General features: G+C 39.1%; 3 protein-coding genes across 4 annotated transcripts; 1 reads left to right on the top strand and 2 right to left on the bottom strand.

Annotated features, from left to right (window-relative positions):
- The first annotated feature begins 3,658 nt into the window (after nucleotides 1-3,658).
- Nucleotides 3,659-4,089, top strand: LOC131764234 (histone H4). The gene has a single exon (XM_059077195.2). It carries the CDS (start codon nucleotides 3,659-3,661, stop codon nucleotides 3,968-3,970), a length of 312 nt encoding a protein of 103 aa, XP_058933178.1. The 3' UTR covers nucleotides 3,971-4,089.
- A 1,881-nt stretch (nucleotides 4,090-5,970) lies between these two features.
- Nucleotides 5,971-6,643, bottom strand: H1-6 (H1.6 linker histone, cluster member). Its single transcript, XM_059077194.2, has one exon. It carries the CDS (start codon nucleotides 6,559-6,561, stop codon nucleotides 5,971-5,973), a length of 591 nt encoding a protein of 196 aa, XP_058933177.2. The 5' UTR covers nucleotides 6,562-6,643.
- Nucleotides 6,644-8,239: 1,596 nt separating this feature from the next.
- Nucleotides 8,240-21,109, bottom strand: LOC131763399 (histone H2B type 1-C/E/F/G/I-like). 2 transcript variants are annotated; one of them, XM_067043166.1, is made up of 2 exons: nucleotides 20,624-21,109; nucleotides 8,240-10,261 (listed from the first exon to the last, which is right to left on the bottom strand). In XM_067043166.1, exon 1 carries the CDS (start codon nucleotides 21,011-21,013, stop codon nucleotides 20,633-20,635), a length of 381 nt encoding a protein of 126 aa, XP_066899267.1. In that variant the 5' UTR covers nucleotides 21,014-21,109; the 3' UTR covers nucleotides 8,240-10,261; nucleotides 20,624-20,632. The 2 variants fall into 2 exon arrangements, with proteins under 2 accessions (XP_066899267.1, XP_066899268.1); XM_067043167.1 differs by lacking the exon at nucleotides 8,240-10,261 and adding an exon at nucleotides 12,226-12,317 and having other exon boundaries at nucleotides 20,624-21,103.
- Nucleotides 21,110-21,228: the final 119 nt, after the last annotated feature.

The raw sequence follows: 21,228 nt of genomic DNA, 5'->3' as shown, positions 1-21,228 counted from the left end.
AGATTACACAGCTGGAAAATGATTGTATTGATTTTTTTCCCCAGCTGGCCTGGCTCATCTTCATAAACACTACACAATCCCTCTCTCTGAATCAAGAAAACGTGTGGTTGGCATTGTTCCATCTTTTTAGGATACTCCTTTGAGTATCCATTCTGCTACCTAGTGTCAGCACCTCTGATTATTTCCTGAGTGAGGAGAGAACCTGTTTTAACATTTCAGAATATACTCTATAATTTTTTCATAAATATTTGAAACATTTGGGAATTTTTTTTCTGTTCACACACAAAATTCTAACTATCAAATTCACATTTTTATTTATTCTATTTATCATTCAGGGAGGTATTATGGGATGGGTAGCATTGAAGCACCTGTGAATCATTTTTCACCAGATTTGCATGGAAAGTATTGTAAATAAAGTAATTAAAAAAAAAAATTCTGGCTTTTGACCCAAAGATTCTAAAATAGAATTTTGGAGCCTTCAGTGCATCTGTGTGTGGAGGGGGAGGTGAGGATAATACCAATGTTTGTATAAACTTCAGTGAAAGTCTTGTCAGTTAACCTTACCCTATGAATTGATGAAATATCCAGGATCTTATTCTGTAAACAGAGTGACTACAATGGCATTTTCATAAGATAGTCAGCAAGCAACTTGGATACTGACAAAGGAGCTTCACTATGTGTGCAAGAAAGCACCTGTTTTAAACATGGATGTAACAGTTAATGCTCTTTGCTTTGTGTTCAGTTTTCATCATTAAAACAAATGCAAAATCCTTTCTTTGGGCTTTGTGTGTGTGATTAAGGAAGTATTCAATGGAATTTTGAAAATCAAATTTAACTACAAACATGTTTATAAAAATTTTGAAGCAAATGTTTAAGAAAGGATACTGTTAGAAATTCTCTTTCCAAATAATATTTTCTTTAGTAGGTCAAAATGTATTATGAATATTTAGGGGAGAAAACCCACACAAGGACAGCAGGCCTAGAAAGTGCAAGTGCCAAAAACTTTTAGTAAAAGAGTTTGAACTAAAGAGAAAAAGCAGGGAGTTCCCTGGTGGTCTAGTGGTCAGGATTCAGCACTTTCACTGCTGTGGCCACGGTTCAATCCCTGGATGGGGAACTGAGATCCTGCAAGCCACATGGCACACCCAAAATTAAAAAATAAAACAAGGAGAAAAAGCAGGAACATTTTCCTAGAAAGATAAGGAGAGGAAATGAGAAAAATATGGAGAGACACAGTATATGTATGTTATGGAACCAAAAACATGCCAGTGGGAATGACAGTTTAATTCAGGAAAAATAAGTAAGAAAATAGATTGTACCAAAGTAAAGATTAGGTGGCTGAAAAAGAGAAATGCATTAAAGACTTAGATAGGAAGGAGATAAATCAGCCAGGGGTCAGAAGAGCTATCTGCCCCAGACCAGGAGTGGTGTCCCCAAATGCCCAGAGCTAACTACTGTCATGTTATAAATCCCTGTCAGGCTAAGTGGGGTAAGACTGTACTTATGTATTTCTGCAACTACAATATTGCTCAAAAGTATTTCTACCCTGGGATTTCTTTTTCCTAAAGTACAACTGTACCCTGAAAAGTGTTAGTATATTCTGTTAGTTTTCAACCCTGGCTAAGTATCAGAATTGTCTTTTGAATACATATATATTCCATGGGATGATATGTGTATATATATATATATATATATATATATATATATATATATATATATATATATATATCTCAACGTTGATATTCTGATTGAGTTAGTTTGTGGAGAGTGGTTCTGGGCATTTTATATTTTTAGAAGACTTTTGTTTAACATCACAGTTTTATTTATGTGAATATTTCATGCGTCCATTTAGCCACAACTTGTTTGCAGGGTTTTTATTTGAAGAGCTTCGCTCACATGAATGGGGCTCTGTGAAGCCAGGTTCACTCTGAGAAGGAGAGTTCCAGGGTGACCCACCCTTTCCCAAGCTACAGGACCAAGGAATACCTGAACTCTTCCTAGAGTGGAAGAATCCATTTTTAATATAAATCTATAATTGTATACCTCTTAAATATTTCTGTTTTGACATTCATGACTTTTGAGTCAATGTCATTGAGAAAAAATTAGAAAAGAAGAAATTAGGAGAAGGGAATAAGAAAAAAAGAACTATGTCATACATATTATTTTAAATTTATTTTCATGAATTAAAAAGCATGTTGAGATTTCATGTTTACCTGTGAACTCTGACCTTGCACTTTTCCTCTGTAATGAATGGCATTTCTTCCTAGCTAAGTCTCTGCTTATAAGGTGCATGTTTGTGGTGGGAAAGGGTAGTGAAAGTCAGGAGCCTAAAAACACTCACTTTGGGGCAGAAGAATGTAACCATCTAACTGTTTCAGAAGTGATACAAACCGTATGTCATCCAGAGCTTTCCTGCCCTCTCCTGGGTCTTTTGTCTCCATCTTTGGGTCTCTTCTCCCTTTTTACCTAAGTCTGAGGTTATTATATGAGGTCTCTCTCAGGCCATAATCTCATTGTAAATCTCCCCAACAGACATTTATTTATTAACCTGGATGGGGGGGAAGGAGTGTCTTTTTTTTTTTTTTTTCAGTTTAACTAGAGTGACTCTTCCTGTGGAAATTTTTTAAAGTTGTCAGGAAGCCAAATAGAAACTTTTTGATTTGAGAAATCCTCTTCAAACCATATTCAGATCCAGTTCTGTTCTATTCGGCTTTTTTAAAAAAAGAATGAAAACAAAAATGGGATTAACCTGTTCAAAACACCCATAATCTCATAATAGGCCTCCCAGGGGAGGGCCCTGCAGGCTTTGTAATGACCTTAATCAAGTATTAGCCCTATCTTACTATTAATCCTGTACTCTACAAAACAAATGTATGTTCTTGTCTCTAAAACTAGAGGTTGAGAAAGGATTAATGAAAGAAGGAAAGGAGCTTTTAGGAACCGCAGGCCAATCACGCGCAGATAAGACAGGAGGAGGGTCCAGAGGTAACTGATTACCCAAGCCTAGTTTTAAATTCCTTCTCTCACATGCATTTGCAGAAAAAGGAGTCACCCAGTACATACTTGAATTGAGGAAGAGAAGAAAAGGAAGAAGTTTTAATTTGCAGTCGTTTGTCTACCTTTTTGTCTTTCCAAACACAGATCTTTTAGGACGAGAGCCTCTTCATGGCCAGGCTCATACTTCGCCCCATCAAAATGCGTCCTTTAAAATTGAAACATTAAAAGGACCGAAAGGAAAAGTCCCTTGACCTATAACTCTATCTTCCTTTACACATTATTTTTACCTTCCCCAAGGAACCATTATCTAACTTATTAGTTACCAAGTTACCAAAAGGAAATGTGGAGTGAAGCTCTTTGCTCCGTGTACTTGAGCTGAATACACTCAACTTGCAAACTCACACAGAAGAAAAATAGGGTAACGCAAAAGAGAAACTAAAGCTTTCCAGCTGATTGAAAGCCACCTCACCTTCCGGCCCGCCAGACGAAGAGCGACGTATTCCGACCAATCAAAACATTGAAATGTTAATAAGCCCCTCCTTGCCCCACCCCTTGATGACCTAATTTGGAAAATCCCCCAGGGCTCTCGTTTTCAATCAGGTCCGCAAGAATGCTATTTAAAGAGCAGTGCTAAGCTCAAGGAATTACTGCGACAGCAGCCATGTCTGGTCGCGGCAAGGGTGGTAAAGGCCTCGGCAAAGGCGGCGCTAAGCGTCACCGCAAGGTCCTACGGGATAACATCCAGGGAATCACCAAGCCGGCAATTCGTCGCCTGGCCCGCCGTGGTGGTGTCAAGCGCATTTCTGGGCTAATTTATGAGGAGACTCGCGGGGTGTTGAAAGTGTTTTTGGAGAACGTGATTCGGGACGCTGTTACCTACACCGAGCACGCTAAGCGAAAGACTGTCACCGCCATGGACGTGGTTTACGCACTTAAACGCCAGGGCCGCACCCTTTATGGCTTCGGTGGTTGATCGCGGCATCGGCCGAGACAGACTCGACATCTAAAAAAAACAAAAAGGCCCTTTTCAGGGCCGCCCACAAACTCGCTGAAGGGCTGTTGGACGTTGCGGAGGTGTGTGAAAGCCAAATGTCAGCTAATTTCACATGTGAAGTATGGTCGGAAGCTACATAACGCTGTAGTTATGTAACTAAATACTTAGGGCCTTGCCCTTCACTAAGGTGTTAAGAAACTTGGGTTTTTATGAAGAAAGGCTTTCAGAAACGGTGAAACGTGAAGTGATATAAGGTTAGACCCATCAGAGAAATGTGCCTATTTTGTGCATCTGGAAATATAAGAACTGTCCTTAAGTGGACGGCTGGAGGCATCCATGGCACAAAAGTTCACAGTGTCGCCCACACAACACACAGCTATGCAAATGAAGGCTCTTTGGGGACAAGCTTTCATTGGCTGGTTCTCAGTGTGGCGAAGAAACCACTGTTAAATTGCGGAGGGTGGTGTTACAAGGCTGTTTTCCTATTGGCCAAAACAAGGCGTTTCATACCGGTACCCGGAACTTAAGGAAAAACCTTCATTGGTTAACTTTTTAATCCGATGCATACCAGGCGCCAAAGGGCCCGAGGAGCAAAGGCGCAGAGTGGCCGAGCCGGTTCTACACAGGTTGGAGTAGTGCTGGGAGGTCGGCTGGTTTCTGGGCGGGATGAAGCCAGTTGTTCCTCCTTTCTCTCTGGGATGATAGTCTGGGGTCAGTCCACTGCTGGACACAGAGAAGTAGCTCACTGCCTTGTTCGGCAAGTGAAGAATTTTCCTGCAGTATCCCAACTCCAACCTCAGAGGGAAACAATGGCCGTCTTATCCAAGCAAAGCAGGGCTGTGGCTGATTCTGTACAAATTGAAACTATTGTATTTGGTCGTTTTCCATATAGGATACAATTAATTTTTTTCCGTGGCCCGATTATACAAATGAATTCAGACAGGATATAGAACATGTTTGTGTGACTGCATTACTTATGTAGTTTTGCACTGGGCTTTGTTCGAAGTCGCCCCCAATACCAAGGCCCAAATAAGATTAACAGTATAAATTTATTTACGAGGATCTTTAAGAATGCTAAATTACAAACTAAGTGAAAACAAATTAAACTGTTTAAAGCGAAGAAGATGCTTTAACTGCGACCCTAAGCATTTCCTAGTACAAGCAGGTTTGTGATTTAAAGGTCACACCCTAATATTTGAACCTCCAACATCTCCACACGTTTTAGTTAACATTTTTCAGCCTGTGTAGCACAATCTGAACAAGCCTATCATTCTCTTCTTAAATAATTATATTAAGACTATATTATCAAATCGAATTTTAATGTAACAGTATGTGCTTAATATATAAAGTCATCTGGTAACTACTTGCAAACTAATGAAGGTGAAAAGCATTTCAATATTCTTGCAAATGTAAAACATCTGTGATTTATGCAACTAATCACTCATAGTGGAAAGAAATCTGTTTAACCAGAAGTAAACTTCTCACCAATCCAAATTGTGACCTTGGTTTCTGTATATTAACCCCTGTAAAGTCCATGGAGACTGACTTCAGAAATCTTACATGGAAAGGCACATTAAATCATATACTAGAATAGCATTAGGTGAAAAAACATGGCCAGGTATGGTTGGGCACGGAGCTGATCTCCTCTCCTCTCGACTTAAAATCCAGCACTTCTGTAAGCATTTAGGAACTTACATACAATGAATGTGCCTTATTTTTATTAGGATGGACAACCTAACTTTCTGGAACTGGGCAGTCAGCATACCATTAAGTATCCGAAGCTCTTCAGAGTCTGTACCGTTTGTCTGACAAGACTCTATCACCGCATCACAAACTTCCTTATTGGCAAGCAATAAGGTTGACGAATAGTCTTTTCTTCCAGAGTCTTCTGAAAACGCAATGTTACACCCTCTTAAAATTATTTGAGTGGCTCTTAAAAGAGCCTTTGGGTTCTATGAAAACTGGCCGTTGCAGAAATTTTACTTCTTGGTTATTGCTTTCCTAAGATTAGTCTCCTGCTGGGTCAGTTTAGAATTCCCAGCCTTTGGCTTTCCTGCTCTGGCCTTCGCTGGATTTTCCCGTTGTTGTTTGCCCTTAATGCCTTTAGCTTTTCTGCCACTCTTACCAGCTTTCTCAGCCATTGCTGTCCTCGGCGTCTTTGCTCTTTTGTTGGTCTTAGCTTTCTGTGGAGACTTGGAGTCTCTGGCCAAGACCCGCTTCTTCGTCTTGGTAGAAGAAGGCTTCTCGACCTTTTCCTTGGTGGGCTCACCAGCAACCTTCTTACTGAGCTTGAAAGAGCCGCAAGCACCGGTACCCCTGGTCTGCACCAGAATTCCTTTGTTAACCAGGCTCTTGAGACCCAGCTTGATGCGGCTGTTGTTCTTCTCCACGTCATAGCCCACGGCTACTAACGCCTTTTTCAGTGCTGCCAAAGACATGCCAGTTCTCTCTTGAGAAATGGAAAGGGCCTCAATGATCAACTTGGACAATGAGACGCTTGTGGTGTTGTGACTTCCACCCGTCAAGCCAACCAGCTTCTTGCCCCGCTTTTTGGAGGGAGGTTTCTCCATGGACGGATCTCAGACATTACATTAGAATGAAGCAATAAGTATCACTTAGCAAGTAGCGTAAACTGCTGCACGGCCCTCAGGGCCTTATATAGGGCAGGGCGCGCTGTGATTGGTGCGTCGCTCAGGCACCGCCCCCGCCCCTTGGGGAAGGAGCATTTGTGCTTGTTTCATTCCCCAAAGTTGAATACCTCGAATACCCTCTGCACGGAATCGCCCAGGTTCCACTGCTGAATAATCCATAGAGATACAGATTTCACAAGTCTTTTCGCCTTTTAATGAAAAATGACCCTGCATGCCGAAACTATTCAATAAAGCCCTCGATTTTCAACAAAATTCAAAGGGAAGCACAAAACTTCCTCTTTTCCGTGTAAATATAAAAGTAATTTTTAACGAATGACTTATCTCATCTCTTCTAAGTGGTCTTCCAAATGGTTGGCTTTCAGTTGGTGGAGAAAATAAATTATTCACGCACTGATTTTTATTGAAAATTATTTATGTATATGAGGGAAGTAACACAGATATCTTAGATGTCTCACTGCAGAGTTGGAAGATGCTTTTAGAATTGTCAAAAAACTTCAGGATAACACCTTATTTGGGCAAACAATCTAATAAACAATGATCTACAGGCATGTGGATTGCTTGTGACTAAAACCACCTCTCAGTCCCTAAAGCTTGATAGCAGACCCTCAAGCATGGAGTAAATTACCTGGATCTCACACATGATATCTGCTTGGCCCAAATCAGGTCCCCCTTGCGGAGGGCATCTTGAACTGAGTTTTGCTTCTGGTTTCATTAGTTCAAACCTTACCCCTATACCCACCCCCACCCCCTTCACCCTCCACCCTCAAAAAAAATATGTAAGGAAACAGATACAATCCCTGCACTTAATTAACTATAAAATATGAGGCAGGAACCCTGGTCTGAAGAGCTCAGTGGAAACGACAGACCCAGATCTCTAACAGGACTGGGCTGGCAGGTGTCCTGCAGAGCTGTGGGAAAAGTTATTGGAATAATGTCTAGGATGTTTCTCTGGGCTTGTTCTAGGACTCACCTTTCTCAGAGGTGTATAAGAGTTTCAAGGCCTGGCCTTCCAGGAGGATGTTGAGGGAACGGTGTAATATGACCAGAGTCCAGGGTTCAGCAAAGGAAAATCCCATAAGGACCATCTTGTAAAGATCCGCAAAGGCCTGCATGAGAAATTTGGTAACATTCTACAGGCTGGGCAACGACTAGAGGCTTTTAAAGAGAGATTTTGCGTATTTTTGTAGTAGTTGTCTTCCTGTATGGTTGTTGTAGCTGCCTTGATTTTCGATTTTTCACATAAACAATTATTATTGTGGAGAGCCTAATGTCAGAGGTTGGTTGTCTGTTGTAATAGTCTCAGAAGAAAGGCAAGAGCTTCATTTGGGGAGAGAGTGTGGGAAAAGAGAGTCTACATTTGAAATACTTCTGAAGAGGAAATGAGATGATGAGACTTTCAAACTTCTGATTGCAAAGTGAGGTAGAAAAGTCTCTTTCACTCTCTCTGTCTCACATACATGCTCACGTGTGCACTTACACACACATTTGAAACATAAATTCTGAAAACAATACTGCCTTAAGTGCATTCTGATATATTTTCATCTAGTTTTTTTTTTTTTTTTTAATGCTGGTTGCAAATCATGAGATTGATTTCACAGCCTACTAATACATTGTGACCCTCAGTTTGAAAAATTCTTTTCTCCTTAGGGAGATTACGGGTGCATCTTACCAAGGGCTCTCTTTTAACGTGTATTTGGTTTCTCTGAACCTCGGTGATCCCTGAGAGGTCGTACCATTAAATGTCAGTGGCTTAGGGTCAGGTATGAGTAGATTGATCCTTATATTTACAGGTTGACAGAACATGTCACTCATTGCTGTAAAAATAACAGAGAATTGGATAGTTTTCTAAAATTCTTAGTTTCCATAATTTAAGATCTAGAGAAAAAAACATGATTCATATTTTGCATTATAAATCTAAAAGATACCATAAAAACAAGCTCACACACATATACACCATATATATGTGCCAGTCATTGTCCCAAGTATTTTCCCCTCAAAAAATTTTTTTTAAAAATATAGGAAATCCTTTTATAGATGAGGAAACTGAGTCACAGAAAAGTCACATAACTTGCCCAAAGTCTTAGAGCTAGTGAGCAGGAAGGCTGGGATTTGATTTCAAGAAGTCTGGCTTCAAAGGGCTCTCCTTCTCCCATCTCACTCTTAGTCTGCTCAGGCAACTCAAACAAAGTACTCTAGAGTGCATGGCTTAAACAACAGAAATTTATTTCCTCAAAGCTCTGGAGGCTAGAAATCCGAGGTCAGGATGCCAGCATGGTCAGGTTCTGGCGAGACCTCTTTTCTTACCCTATAGATGACTGCCTTCTTGCTGTGTCCTTAATGGCCTTTCATGAGTGCATGCACACCAGGAGTGATGGCTCTCTCTTCCTCTTCTTATAAGGCCATGAATCCTATTGGATTAGGGCCCCACCTATATGACCTCTGTAGCCTAAATTGCCTCCTAAAAGCCCGGTCTCCAAATATAGTCACATTGGGGGTTAGGGCTTCAGCATATGAATTTTGGAGGAGGGGTGGGCATAAATCAATCCATAGCAGATACTTTTCTCATGGAATGATTAGGAGGCTTATTAGAGATAACCCAGGTAAAAGTAGTTTTAGTTACACATAGCCAAACATGGTTCCTTATTCCAGCACAGTCCTGGGCAAAGGAGGCACCTGATAAATATTCCCATTTTTGGTCTTAACCTAAGATCCTACTTATTCTTTACAGAGTGCTTTCCCATGGAACTATTGCAATCATGTTCATTGTTTTGCAGCAGTTTATTTCTTATGGGGTCATGGCTAATAAAAATATGGGGAAAAAACTACCTTCACTCATAATGAAGGAAATTACATTTCAATATTTTTTTTGGTCTATCTGATTAACAGTGTTTAAAAAATATTCTCAGTAAATATGACTGCTGTAAAATAGGAAATTTTGTATCATGTTGGTATTATAAGTTGGCATGGTCCTTCTGAATGGCAATTTGATGAATGTATATATTAAGAGCCTTAAAAAATGGTTTTACCTTGTGATTTAGTATTTCTACTTCTAGAAGTCTGTCCCAAGTAAATAATCAAATATTTAAACAAAGATTTATGTAAAAAGAAGTGTGATCTGTATGATTTATAATGCATAAAAATGGAACTCAGTCTAAATAGCCATTAACAGAGGACTAATTAATAAGTAATAATACATCTATAAAAATGTGCAGTTCTAGGCATGTTACCTAGAAAATTAGCTATATGTGTATATGTAGCATGATACCTAAATTTGCTTTATATATGATATATATTTATTAGAGATGGATCTCATATATATGTTCATAGTCATATATACATATACCTTATATACATATAGAAAAGAGATACTAAGATTTATTTTAATTTTGTTTGTTATATATTTCTCTTCTTATAAATTTCTGCAATTACCATTTAATATTTTTATACTCAAAATAAATGTTTTAGCCAAGTTCTTATTGATCCTTCCGTGATTGTTAAAAATACCTCCTTTTATCTTCTTCTAGTATCAGTCATTTTCATTGACTTATTTCTGAGATGCAACAGTGTCCAGCAGTGACCAGTGGTGGGAAAATACATTTCTAAAGCCCATTTGCTCCTCCTGTAAAAAGAGAGATTGGTTAATTAATTCACTTCTATAATTCATCAAATATCTGATAATGTACTTGATTTGGAGAACAGTAATAATGGCGATGGCTAATGTTCATTGGTGTTTGTTCTGTGCCAGGCAGTGCTCTAAGCACTTTAGATACCATTGCATTTGATCTTGCAACAACCTTCTGAGGTACGCATGATGGTCCCCCCTGCTTTATACGTGAGGAAATTAAGGCTCAGAGAGACTGAGTTTCCCAGGTGGCACAGCTGTTGGATGGTGAGCCATCCTCTACAGTAAGCCCACGCCCTCTAGCATTTGAGTCTATGTGTGCTCGTCAATAAAAGATGAGCATGGGCTTCCCTGGCGGCGCAGTGGTTGAGAATCCGCCTGCCGATGCAGGAGACACGGGTTCGTGCCCTGGTCCGGGAAGATCCCACATGCCGCGGAGCAACTGAGCCCGTGAGCCATGGCCGCTGGGCCTGCGCGTCCGGAGCCTGTGCTCCGCAACGGGAGAGGCCACAACAGTGAGAGGCCCGCATACCGCAAAAAAAAAAAAAAAAAAAGATGAGCATGGCCTAGTCAGTGTCCTATAACTTACATTTGAGCTAAGTCTTGAAGGGCGGGTAGGAATTTGTCAGGTGAGGAAAGGGTACTAGGGCTTTTCACAAAGGAGACATAGTGACAAAGGCCAGGTGGTGGGGATTGTCTAGGGTGAGGTGCTTGGGGGTGAGCCTTGTAGAACCACTTGTGAAGGATGAGGAAGGCCCTTGAATGACGACAGGTTGAAGTGTTCAAGCTTGTTACTCCCACATGAAGCAGTTTTAACAGTTCCCAGAAGCCTCCCTTCTCTCACATGCTCATCTCTCCGGGCTGCTGGCAGGTGAAATCATTCCCCACTTTCAAATAAGCCAAATCAAACATCTAATGGAAATGTACCCAAATAAATGCTTAGTCTTTTTCGTGGGTTGTTTTAAAATGCATTTTTCCAACTCCTCTTCACAAGTAGGCAGAGGCAAACCTGATTTTGTGCTCTCTTGGTGTCCAAATTCAGTGCAAGGAAATATATTCAGGGTTTGCTTACTAAGGACTCCTCTTTACTACCTGTGCGCTGACACATTAGTGGGGCGGGGACATATGGGTTTCTGTGAAAATTGGTCGCATATTTGGGTAATATGAATACTTGTAATTATAAGCCATGCTTGACACAGCTTACACTCAGGCCATCACTCCACTTTACAGAGAGAGGCTCTTGCTACATGGTTTGTGTGTGCTTGTAAAAATGTAGTCACAGTTACACATTTAAGTTTTGAGAAACCTCTGCCTGGAAGCAGATCCTGGTGGTAGTGGCGGGTGGGCAAGGGGGAAGCAGTCCTCTCTTTAGCTGGTGAGGGCCACAGTCTCCCACACAAACCACTGACCATCTCTGCTGACTCATGGTGTGATCTCTGATGTTCCAGTAGTTTAACAAACTCACTGTTGCTTCAGATGCAGCAACCTTAAAAATTGCAAGTGGCATGTGTTACTTAACACTGTTGAAAATGCACCAAATTGAAGGACTGTGCTGGAGGGAAGCACAGCTCTTCTCACCAGCTCACGCCCAGAATGAGGGCAGTGACGGTGGTACTAGAAAAAGAGGGACAGTTACTCAAGGTAGAACCAATAGGGCATTGATTTCTCTTCTTTTCTTCATTACTGGGTTTTCCTCCAAGAGCTTTGTATGTGCTTTCCAACTAACATTTTATTGTCTGAGAATAAATTGAGTTAATAGTGTAAAGCACTCAGAACAGTACCTGGCCCATACTAAGTGCTACACTAGTGTTAGCTACTCTTGCTATATTAAGCATTTTAATTAGTGCTAATGTGCAAATTATATCTACCTCCCCTCTTGGTCCCCCCATTTCCTGTTTTCCATTTTCCCTTTCCATAGCATTTATTCCTTTCTCATAGTCTATATAATTACTCATAGTAACAATAGTTTGTTGTCTCTCTTCCCCAGCTGAGATGTAAGCTCCAAGAGGATAGTGACTTTGTCCTTTTCCAAGGAGACAGTCACTGAAGATAGCTGGAAGAACAAGAACCAGAAGGTGGTCCTTAGGACTAGAGGAGAAAGGGAAGAAATCCCCTCCTTAGACCATCCCAAAACTCTGTCTTCATTCCCTCTGTGGTGAAAATATCAAAGACGAGGTCCAGCATATGTGGGAGGATGAAAACCAGGAAAAGCAGAGTGTGTGCAAATCTGGCTGCAGTACAGAACATGAGAGAAGGAGGCCGCAGACAGTGGGCAGGGGAAGAGTCCGTCAAACCATGTTTCAGGTCTTTGGAGTATCCTAAAGGAAGATACAGCTCTTTCAGACCCATTCCAGACCACCCATGATGCCCCAGCTCACATGCTAGAAGGACAAAAACCCCACAGCCCCTTCCCTTCATTTCCAGCTTATAAAAATTTCCGATCATTTTAGGACAATAAAAAATTCTGTATGATATTATAACAATGAATATAAGTCATTATATATTTGACCAAATTCATAGACTGTACAACATCAAGAATGAACCCTAAGGTAAACTATGGACTTTGGGTGATTATGTGTGTCAGTATAGGTTCATCCTTGGTTTCAAAAAAAAAAAAAGTACCATTCTGGTGAGTGGTGCTGATAATGGGAAAGGCTATGCATGTGTGGGTGTGTGGGTGTAGGGAGTATTTGAGGAATCTCTGTACCTCCCTCTCAATTTTGTTGTAAACCTAAAACTGCTCTTAAAAAAAACTTATTAAAAAAAAGTATATAGGAAAAAAAATTCCAATCCACTCAGCATTATTTATGTCTAGAATCGATGGAGCCAGGCTCAGTCTCTAATGCTTAGAGTCAGGGAGGCCAAGCGCTTTCCAAAAGCTCCAAAAAGCTCTTACCCTGATGCTTGCTGGGTATCCTTAACCCATCTTTGAGGCTAGCAGCCTTTCTTCCATTCAAGATCTTAGAACTTGCATCACCTCTGTAGAATTCTTAAACACACAATTGTATTTGTTTATTTATTTCAATTTTTAAAAATATATGTATTTCAGTGCATTAAAGCCCAAATGCATGTGTTTAAAAATTTAGTGACCAGTACCTAACACCTCAATTGTTTAAGCAAATCTAACAATAAAAAAGGCACATTTTTTTAAAGATTTTTTTTTTTGATGTGGACCATTTTTTTAAGTCTTTATTGAATTTGTTACAATATTGCTTCTGTCTCATGTTTTGGTCTTTTGGCCACGAGGCATGTGGGATCTTAGCTCCCTGACCAGGGATCGAACCGACACTCCCTGCATTGGAAGGTGAAGTCTTAACCACTGGATCACCAGGGGACTCCCAAAATGAGCAAATTTTAATCTTTGATGTTTTTATATCCCGTCCTACAGCTGAGTTTGGGCCAATTATAGTAGGGGAAAAAAGTGAAAAGAAAATAAGGGAAAAAAAGAAAAGAAAAGAAGGGAGGAGAGGAGGAGAGGAGAGAGAAAAGAAAATGAGAACAAAGTTTCTTCCTTATTGCTTTTGAAGCCAATTCTTTTACTGTTGGAGAACTCGATCTTGTCAGAAGACAAGTTTAGAGCTCTAAGTGATGAAGTCAAGGTTTTACCCTAGTATTGCCTCCTCTAAGTATATCAGTCTCCTCATAGAATGAGACAAGTCCCATCATTTCTGTTCCTTCATCCCTTGGAGCCTGCAGCTGGGGAGATCTAATACCATGAATACCCATAGCAAGACGAAACCAGCTCTTTCCATTAATTACTATACAAATTGCTTATTGGATGATAACATTATGTAAGTCTTTAAATGAGCAAACCAAAGGTTCATTTTCCTTCCTCAGAACTGAGGTGGTACAATAAGAAAGTAGTTGATTCTCCAAATTTACTCACTTTTTCCTAATTTATAATAAACCCATAGTACCTGAAGATATGTCAAGCTGATTTTCAGAGTCCAAAGAATTTAGTCAGAGCCTAGAATGTCTTGCTGGCAAGGTCAAAGGCAGCTGTGTATTTGGCCCAATTAATTTTACGCTTAGTCATCCAGGATTGCACAGGGTGAAAGTTTGGAAAAGCTAAATAATTTTCAATACCTTTTAAATTTAGGACTGTTGGACTGCAAAGTACTGAATCTACACACCCTTTGAAATCTGGACGCTTCAAGACATGTGACAGCTATCATTCCTTATGTCCTTAGGTATACGCCTAGAGAGCTAATTAAGTACAAGTGCGGGAAAAAAACTGCATTTTCTTTCAACCTGTTGGACCAAGGTAAATGCAAAGGAATCCATTGGCAATCTTTTAATATCACTTGTGAAATTCCTATCATTTAAGAAAGACCAGCTCCTACCGACTGAGGTCTTCAGTCACAAGCTGCCTTAGTTCCCTTTAGGGTATAAAGAAGGTTATAAACGAAACTTGTCAAACATCACACAAAAACTGAGCACCGACCATGTACCAGGCACTCCTCAAAGTGTGTTCTATGCATTAAAGGTCTTTGATCATCACAAACATCTAGAAGGTAGGTGCTATTACCATCATCCTCAAGATATAGAAGAGGCACAGAGAGATTAATGACTTGCATCAGTCTCACAGCTAATAGGTGGCAAGCTGAGTGTCAAACCTGGAGGTTCTATCCCCAGGGGCTACACTTCTGTCAACAGGGAGCAATGCTGTGCAGCCATTTTATTGGCATCCATACCATTTCTACGATAAATATTTTATATTTGCTATTTCATTTACTCCTTACCCCATCTTCTCAAGTAGGTATTTACTATCACCCCACAGGCTCAGAGTACTAGGTTTGTCAAACAGTAACTCAGGGACATTTAGTTAATTATTAGCACACTGTTAACTTGTGTCTAAGGTATGCCAAGCAATAGATTGATTTCATCCAACAAAGTCAAAAAAGATGACTATGAAAGAGAAAGAGGGGAGGAAATGCCTTTGGACTGTCTAAGAACAGGATATCATGTTTGTTCATTATTTTCAGTAGGAAAGAGTTCAGTGTGGACAATCTCTTCTTACACAGACCAAAGAGGATTAAAAAAAAAGGAAAAATAGTGATTGTCTAAAAACTCTCAAGATTGGCTGTGAAGAATATGTGACAGGCTGCCTCTGTATAATATGGTCCACTGACTCAGTCAGCATTTCCATCTTAGGTAGGTCATATCTTCACCATTTCTGGCATCAGAGTCTCTCAACTTCCCCACTTTGGTCAAGACTCTCATAATAGAGTAGCAGGTTTTAGTCTCCTCTTTGTAACACTTAGTCATCTGCATATTAGACAGAGGAGGAAGACAGAAAAGTTATGAGGACAATCACAAATATAATAAGAAATACTTGAAATCTCTATTATCTTCAAGTACTTAATTGACATGTCTTAATTAGAAGAACAGGCCTCAAAGATTACCTTGATGGATTTAAGTTAAATAAGTGTCATTTTTCCTAACCACAGTTTTAACTTTGATTTGAGCCATACTCAGAAATAAGTTATGTAGTACACATTCTTTTGTTCAGGAACTTTTAGTCAAGGTATGGATAGAGGGCTAGGCTCTGAGGATTTTTAATTTTTTTCTAATACTTGGGAAGAACAAATCCGAAATCTAATCATTGGAAAAACTGATAATGGAGAAAAGGGCAAAGAATAACACAACGGGAAGGAGAAGGAAAAAGCTATCTATTCTAGATCTCATATTGATCTGTAGATCCTTAGGAGGAAGCTTCCTACTTCCAAAATTCTGGAAATCTTTTAATGTGTCAAGATTGGCTTTCCAGTGAGTGTGTATATCCAAGTGGTAGGATTCTAAACATGTTTATGCTGTGGAAAAAAAAATCAATTTGTCCTGAAGCTTAAAAACAACATTTGTAGTTAAAAATACTGGAAATGGCCTTTTCAAGCATTGTTAAAAGTTGACACTTTGAGGAGTCTCTTTTAATACAATCTTTAATTGTATTTTATGTAGAGGTGTGTCTGTTGAAGTCTTTGTTTGAAATGTAGATTGCATTTGTTGTATATATGACAGTGTAGCCTACATTAGTTTTAGATAATATCTGACACATGAAACATGTCAAAAGAGAAGACAAGTCACATGGATCTTGTGGTACAATTTCAAATGATGAGAATTTATGGCAATATTTAGATGTAGGTCATATTATCATTATTATTAAGGTTAGAAGTAAAATTTTGGCACAGTAAGTTTATGTTCTTTTGGGAATTTTACTTTAAATTATTTGTATTATCTTCTCAGCAGTTAGGGGGTGATATAGATCGATATGTTCTGATAAGAATAGTTTTATATTTTATCCATGATCTCATTTTTTATTATTTAAAACTATTACAAGTATTCCCAGGTGGCAAAAAATATCCATATATTTCAAAACAATAACATGAAATTGATTTATTAATGCTGTGGTTCTTGAGATATGGTTGAAGCACTGTCCCACCTTTATTGTTTTTCAATTTGTACTAATTGGATATATGGCAAGATTCAAACACTTGCCAAGTCTTTGAGATAATCAACATCTTTGTAAAACTTGAACTAGTTTGTGCTTGTTGTTGGAGTTATTTTTTGTTACATGACCATGAAGTCTGGAGGTGGTTGGGCTACAGAGAGATGAGAGATTTGGATAGTCAATTTTTATTGAGGGGTGGTTGATAAATTAGTATAGTTGTAAATTCAGTCTTTACTGGCAGCTCTAAAGTATTTTTACCTTGTCAACATAAATAAGACAATACATATAAAATTGAATTTACTACATTAATGAACGGTAACAACTTTCTAATAAATAAACAGACCAAACATAGCCATTGCTTGTGTACATATTTGTGTTTCTCTGCAGCTATAGTACTTGGTAGAGTCAGAGCTGTTTGTATTAACGACAGCCCTTTAGAAAAGCAGGCAACTGTGTTCCCTCATAGGCATAAGGAAACCGGGAGGTGGTCCAAAACCTGCCTTGTCCTCTGGGCTCACATATACACTTTACATATCCCTTCTACAAATTTAAAGTAGCAAAAACAAGCATACCTATTTCTATTCTCCTATGGCATCTATATGTTCTCTAACCTGTTAATCTATGATCATTCTCAAGTGTGTGAAAATAAAAGACTTGCATAGATCTGTTTTTAGTGATATGTATATTGTACCCTCCAATTTATTTAATTTACCAAATTTAATATTTATCTAAATTTTTAAAGTTATCTATAGACTTTGAATTCAGAATTTAAGCTGACACAATGAGTCCCTATGATTTGTAACATTATAAAAATTAATTCCATTTTAAAAATGACATTATCTGTCTACAGTATCACTATTTTGTGATAATTTAGTTCAATGCATAATTTACGTAATGTAAAAATTTAAATAAAGTAATAACTCATTTAATCAGTAGAGTTAAAGAAATTTAGTAATTCTAACTTAGTTTTTTTTAAAGAAAATAACCCCTAAACTTGTGTAAACTAGAATACTATACTAATATTATTCTTACATTATGACAATAATAAAGAAAAAGATGTAGAGCCATTTTGTAAAGCAAAATTGTTAAGCCAGCAAATTTATCCAAAGGGTTAACCCGATTAGAAATATGTGATTTTAAAATTTCCTATAGAACTACATGCCATGTATTTAAATATTTAAGTTGTTAAAAAATAATGGAATAGTTCTGTTTTGTTTCTTATCTTGTAACGTGTTAACTAAGACCACTAATTAAATTCAGTTAAACTTTCTTTTCTGTCTGAGTTACAACTTAAAGAGGTAGCACATTTAAAGCATCTGGAGAATTTGATTTTGCTCTTATTTTAAATTGATGTATGTTTTTTAGTCTTTATATAAGCTATCTAAGTTTACACTATAACTTTTAAAATTTTCTGCTGAGGTAGATAATTTGCCCAAAATTATTTGTATTCATAAAGCAGAAAATATTCTCAGTCATTGTACAAGTTAGAGGAGCTAATTGTGAAACTGGAACAAAACTTAAAAAGATTTAATTTAAAATCAACCAGAGATTTAAGTATGTTGATCAGGTAAAGAAACAAATGTGATTAAGATCAGAGATCCCTCAGGGTACACCACTGCTGGGAATGAGTAAATTCTCTGATATCCTTCTACGTTTGGTAGGAAATTCTAGTTTCCAGTGCCATAGCCCTCAAAATGAACTCATTAAGGTTAATAAACTATTTAATGTTTGTTTTATACAGGTATTGGAAGCCCTCTCTTTTTTCTGACTCAATAGCTCTATTTATAATGACATATTTCTTCTCTCTCCTCTCTGACCTTACTTAAAGAGCAAGAAGGGACAATATTTTTTTGGAATTTTTGAATAATAAACTTTAGAGGCTTCGGCATAGCAAGAGACAGGCCAATTGTGGGCTAGAGATGCTGTTTCCTTGTTTTCTTTCTTGTCTTAAGTCTCCTGTCAGGTCTAACGCTTTATTAAAGTTAAAAGTTTTAGGCGGCCATTTTATATTCATTTATCTTTGAAGTAGGAATGTTATTTTTGCAGACACTGACAATTATTTGGACTCATACTGAGTAATCACGAAAACAGACAGTTTTGAAAGGAAGAAAGAAACTGATTTTTAGTTAAAAGAACCCACAGTATACAAACACCAAACACCAAACACAGTGGATCCCATCAAAGGCCAGAAAGAAAAACAACAACTTCCCGGTCCTGTGTTCTCAAATGCCAGAGATGACCAGAATCCTCAGACAAACACAAACAAACCGAAAAAGATGAACAAATGAACCAGATTCCAGATACCCTGTCCTCTGCCACCAACTAATTAATGATCTAGCGATAAAACCACTAATGTGTGTCCAATCGACAAAGTACAACCTAAGGACCAAAATAAGAAACAAACTTGGGCAAAAATAAATTTTAGCATACAAGAGCCAAGGGAAGATGAACAGAAAACTCAAAGTGCACAGGGCTAGACAAGGTACATTTTCAGTTCACATTTCTATTGATTCCTAAGGTAGGGCTCGGGTAAACAATGTCTTGGTGGAATCTTCAGAAATAAATGGTCCAAGTGTTAATGATTAGCCAGCCCGCTCTTGTATTGAAGAGAAATCAAGCAATAGTTGTTATTTCATCCAACAAAGGCAAACCAGAATTTATATGTGAGGAAAAGAGAGGAAGAGAAGGAGAAAACAAAAACAAAACAAAACCTTGCAGTCAGCCTGGGATAGTGAATGTTTGCACATTTTGGGGGTAAAATGATTAGTTGGCAGTGAGGAGAGGTTGGTCTGATTTGGATCATCAGTCCTTGGGCAGGCTCATTAGGGGTATAGAAAAAAATCCAATTTCAGTTGTTGAAGGACTTGGGAAACCTTACAGTTTGGCTGAAGAGCTTGTGTGATAAGCATGTGCCATTAAGCCAGGCCCGCACCTCATTCTCAGGTAACTTCCAGGTTAGGCAGCCAGTAATTGTTCAGCCGTGTTCCAATGGACGCCTGTCTAGCGCCAGACAGGCCTTAGTATTTTTCCCAGGTATCAAAGAAAACTACACATTTAGAATCACGGAGTCTTAATGTTAATTAATCTAAATCACATTGTATCTTACCTCAAATCGTTAAACAACAAAAAACCCTGTTTTCCTTGTAACATAAATTTTATTCCTGTAGTCTCCCACTTTTTTACAGAGAAAGCAAAGTTTGCTCCTAGGTGCTGAAAATGTGTTATAGACTTGAATAAATTAAATGGAAAATGCGTTTCTTTCACCTTAAAATCTTCCCCTGGAACAAAGATTAAACTGCTTAAGGGAAGGTGGAACTTGCCAGCTCCCCCCCAACCCCGCTCCCCGCCGCTCGACTACCTGGTTTGGGAAGGTTCTCTCCTAGAGACTTTGTATGCCAAGTTCAATAGCGTCCTTTCTCTTACCGCCTAGTTTCCCCGCCTTTCAGTGCCAGCCCTCTGTTCAACCTCCATGGAAACTTGCCAAGTTGCAAGTATCTCTTAAAACAGTTCGTCAACCCCGACTGCGTATTACAAACCACCAGGCCCCTACGCAGTTAACTTTCATGTTCAGATAGCTGTAGGTCAATTACAGTACATTGATCACTGGGACTCAAAAAATAGCTGACTTTATACTTGGGGTGAGTCCCTAATTGCAACAGGTAATGGATAACATTTGACACAACAATGCCAAAACCCAATAACCTGACAGTGTAACACCTTCACTTGTCATTTCTTAGACCCATTAATAAGACTTACAAATTTATCTACCTTTGTCTTCTAATTAATGCACAGTACTTTGGCCCAAACTTCAATTTACAGAAAATAAGCAGCAGATTACAACTCCATTTGTGGACATGTGGGTGGCTCTTAAAAGAGCCTTTGGGGTTAGGTGTAAAGACGCTTACGCTTACTTGGCAAGTTTACTTGGAGCTAGTGTACTTGGTGACAGCCTTGGTGCCCTCAGACACGGCGTGCTTGGCCAGCTCCCCAGGTAGCAGCAGGCGTACGGCCGTCTGGATCTCTCTGGAAGTGATGGTCGAGCGCTTGTTATAATGCGCCAGGCGCGACGCTTCGCCCGCGATGCGCTCGAAGATATCGTTGACGAACGAATTCATGATGCCCATGGCCTTGGACGAGATACCGGTGTCCGGGTGGACCTGCTTCAGTACCTTGTACACGTACACGGAGTAACTCTCCTTGCGGCTGCGCTTGCGCTTCTTGCCGTCCTTCTTCTGTGCCTTGGTCACCGCCTTCTTGGAGCCCTTCTTCGGGGCAGGAACGGACTTGGCTGACTCTGGCATTTTAAAACCTCAAAACACAAAAAATAAAATGGAAATAAGAAGCGGATTTCTGCTATTTATAGGGCCTTTATGCTAATGAAGGATGCAGACTGCGTCTTAGTTAATTGGAAGACAAACAGCAAGGCTGTCATCTATGGGCAGAACTATGCAAATGAGGTATGGAAATGGAGCTTTTCTATTGGCTACTTAGGTGACTCTTGGTACTAACCAATCAG

Source organism: Kogia breviceps, chromosome 10 (assembly GCF_026419965.1).
Source record: "Kogia breviceps isolate mKogBre1 chromosome 10, mKogBre1 haplotype 1, whole genome shotgun sequence".
Taxonomy (NCBI): Eukaryota; Metazoa; Chordata; class Mammalia; order Artiodactyla; family Physeteridae; genus Kogia; species Kogia breviceps.
The sequence above is the reverse complement of the archived record's forward strand: the minus strand, read 5'-3'. Positions and strand labels throughout refer to the sequence as shown.

Coding starts and splice junctions, on each gene's coding strand:
- LOC131763399 (XM_067043166.1), bottom strand. CDS start 21,013: ATGCCAGAGTCAGCCAAGTCCGTTCCTGCCCCGAAGAAGGGCTCCAAG.
- H1-6 (XM_059077194.2), bottom strand. CDS start 6,561: ATGGAGAAACCTCCCTCCAAAAAGCGGGGCAAGAAGCTGGTTGGCTTG.
- LOC131764234 (XM_059077195.2), top strand. CDS start 3,659: ATGTCTGGTCGCGGCAAGGGTGGTAAAGGCCTCGGCAAAGGCGGCGCT.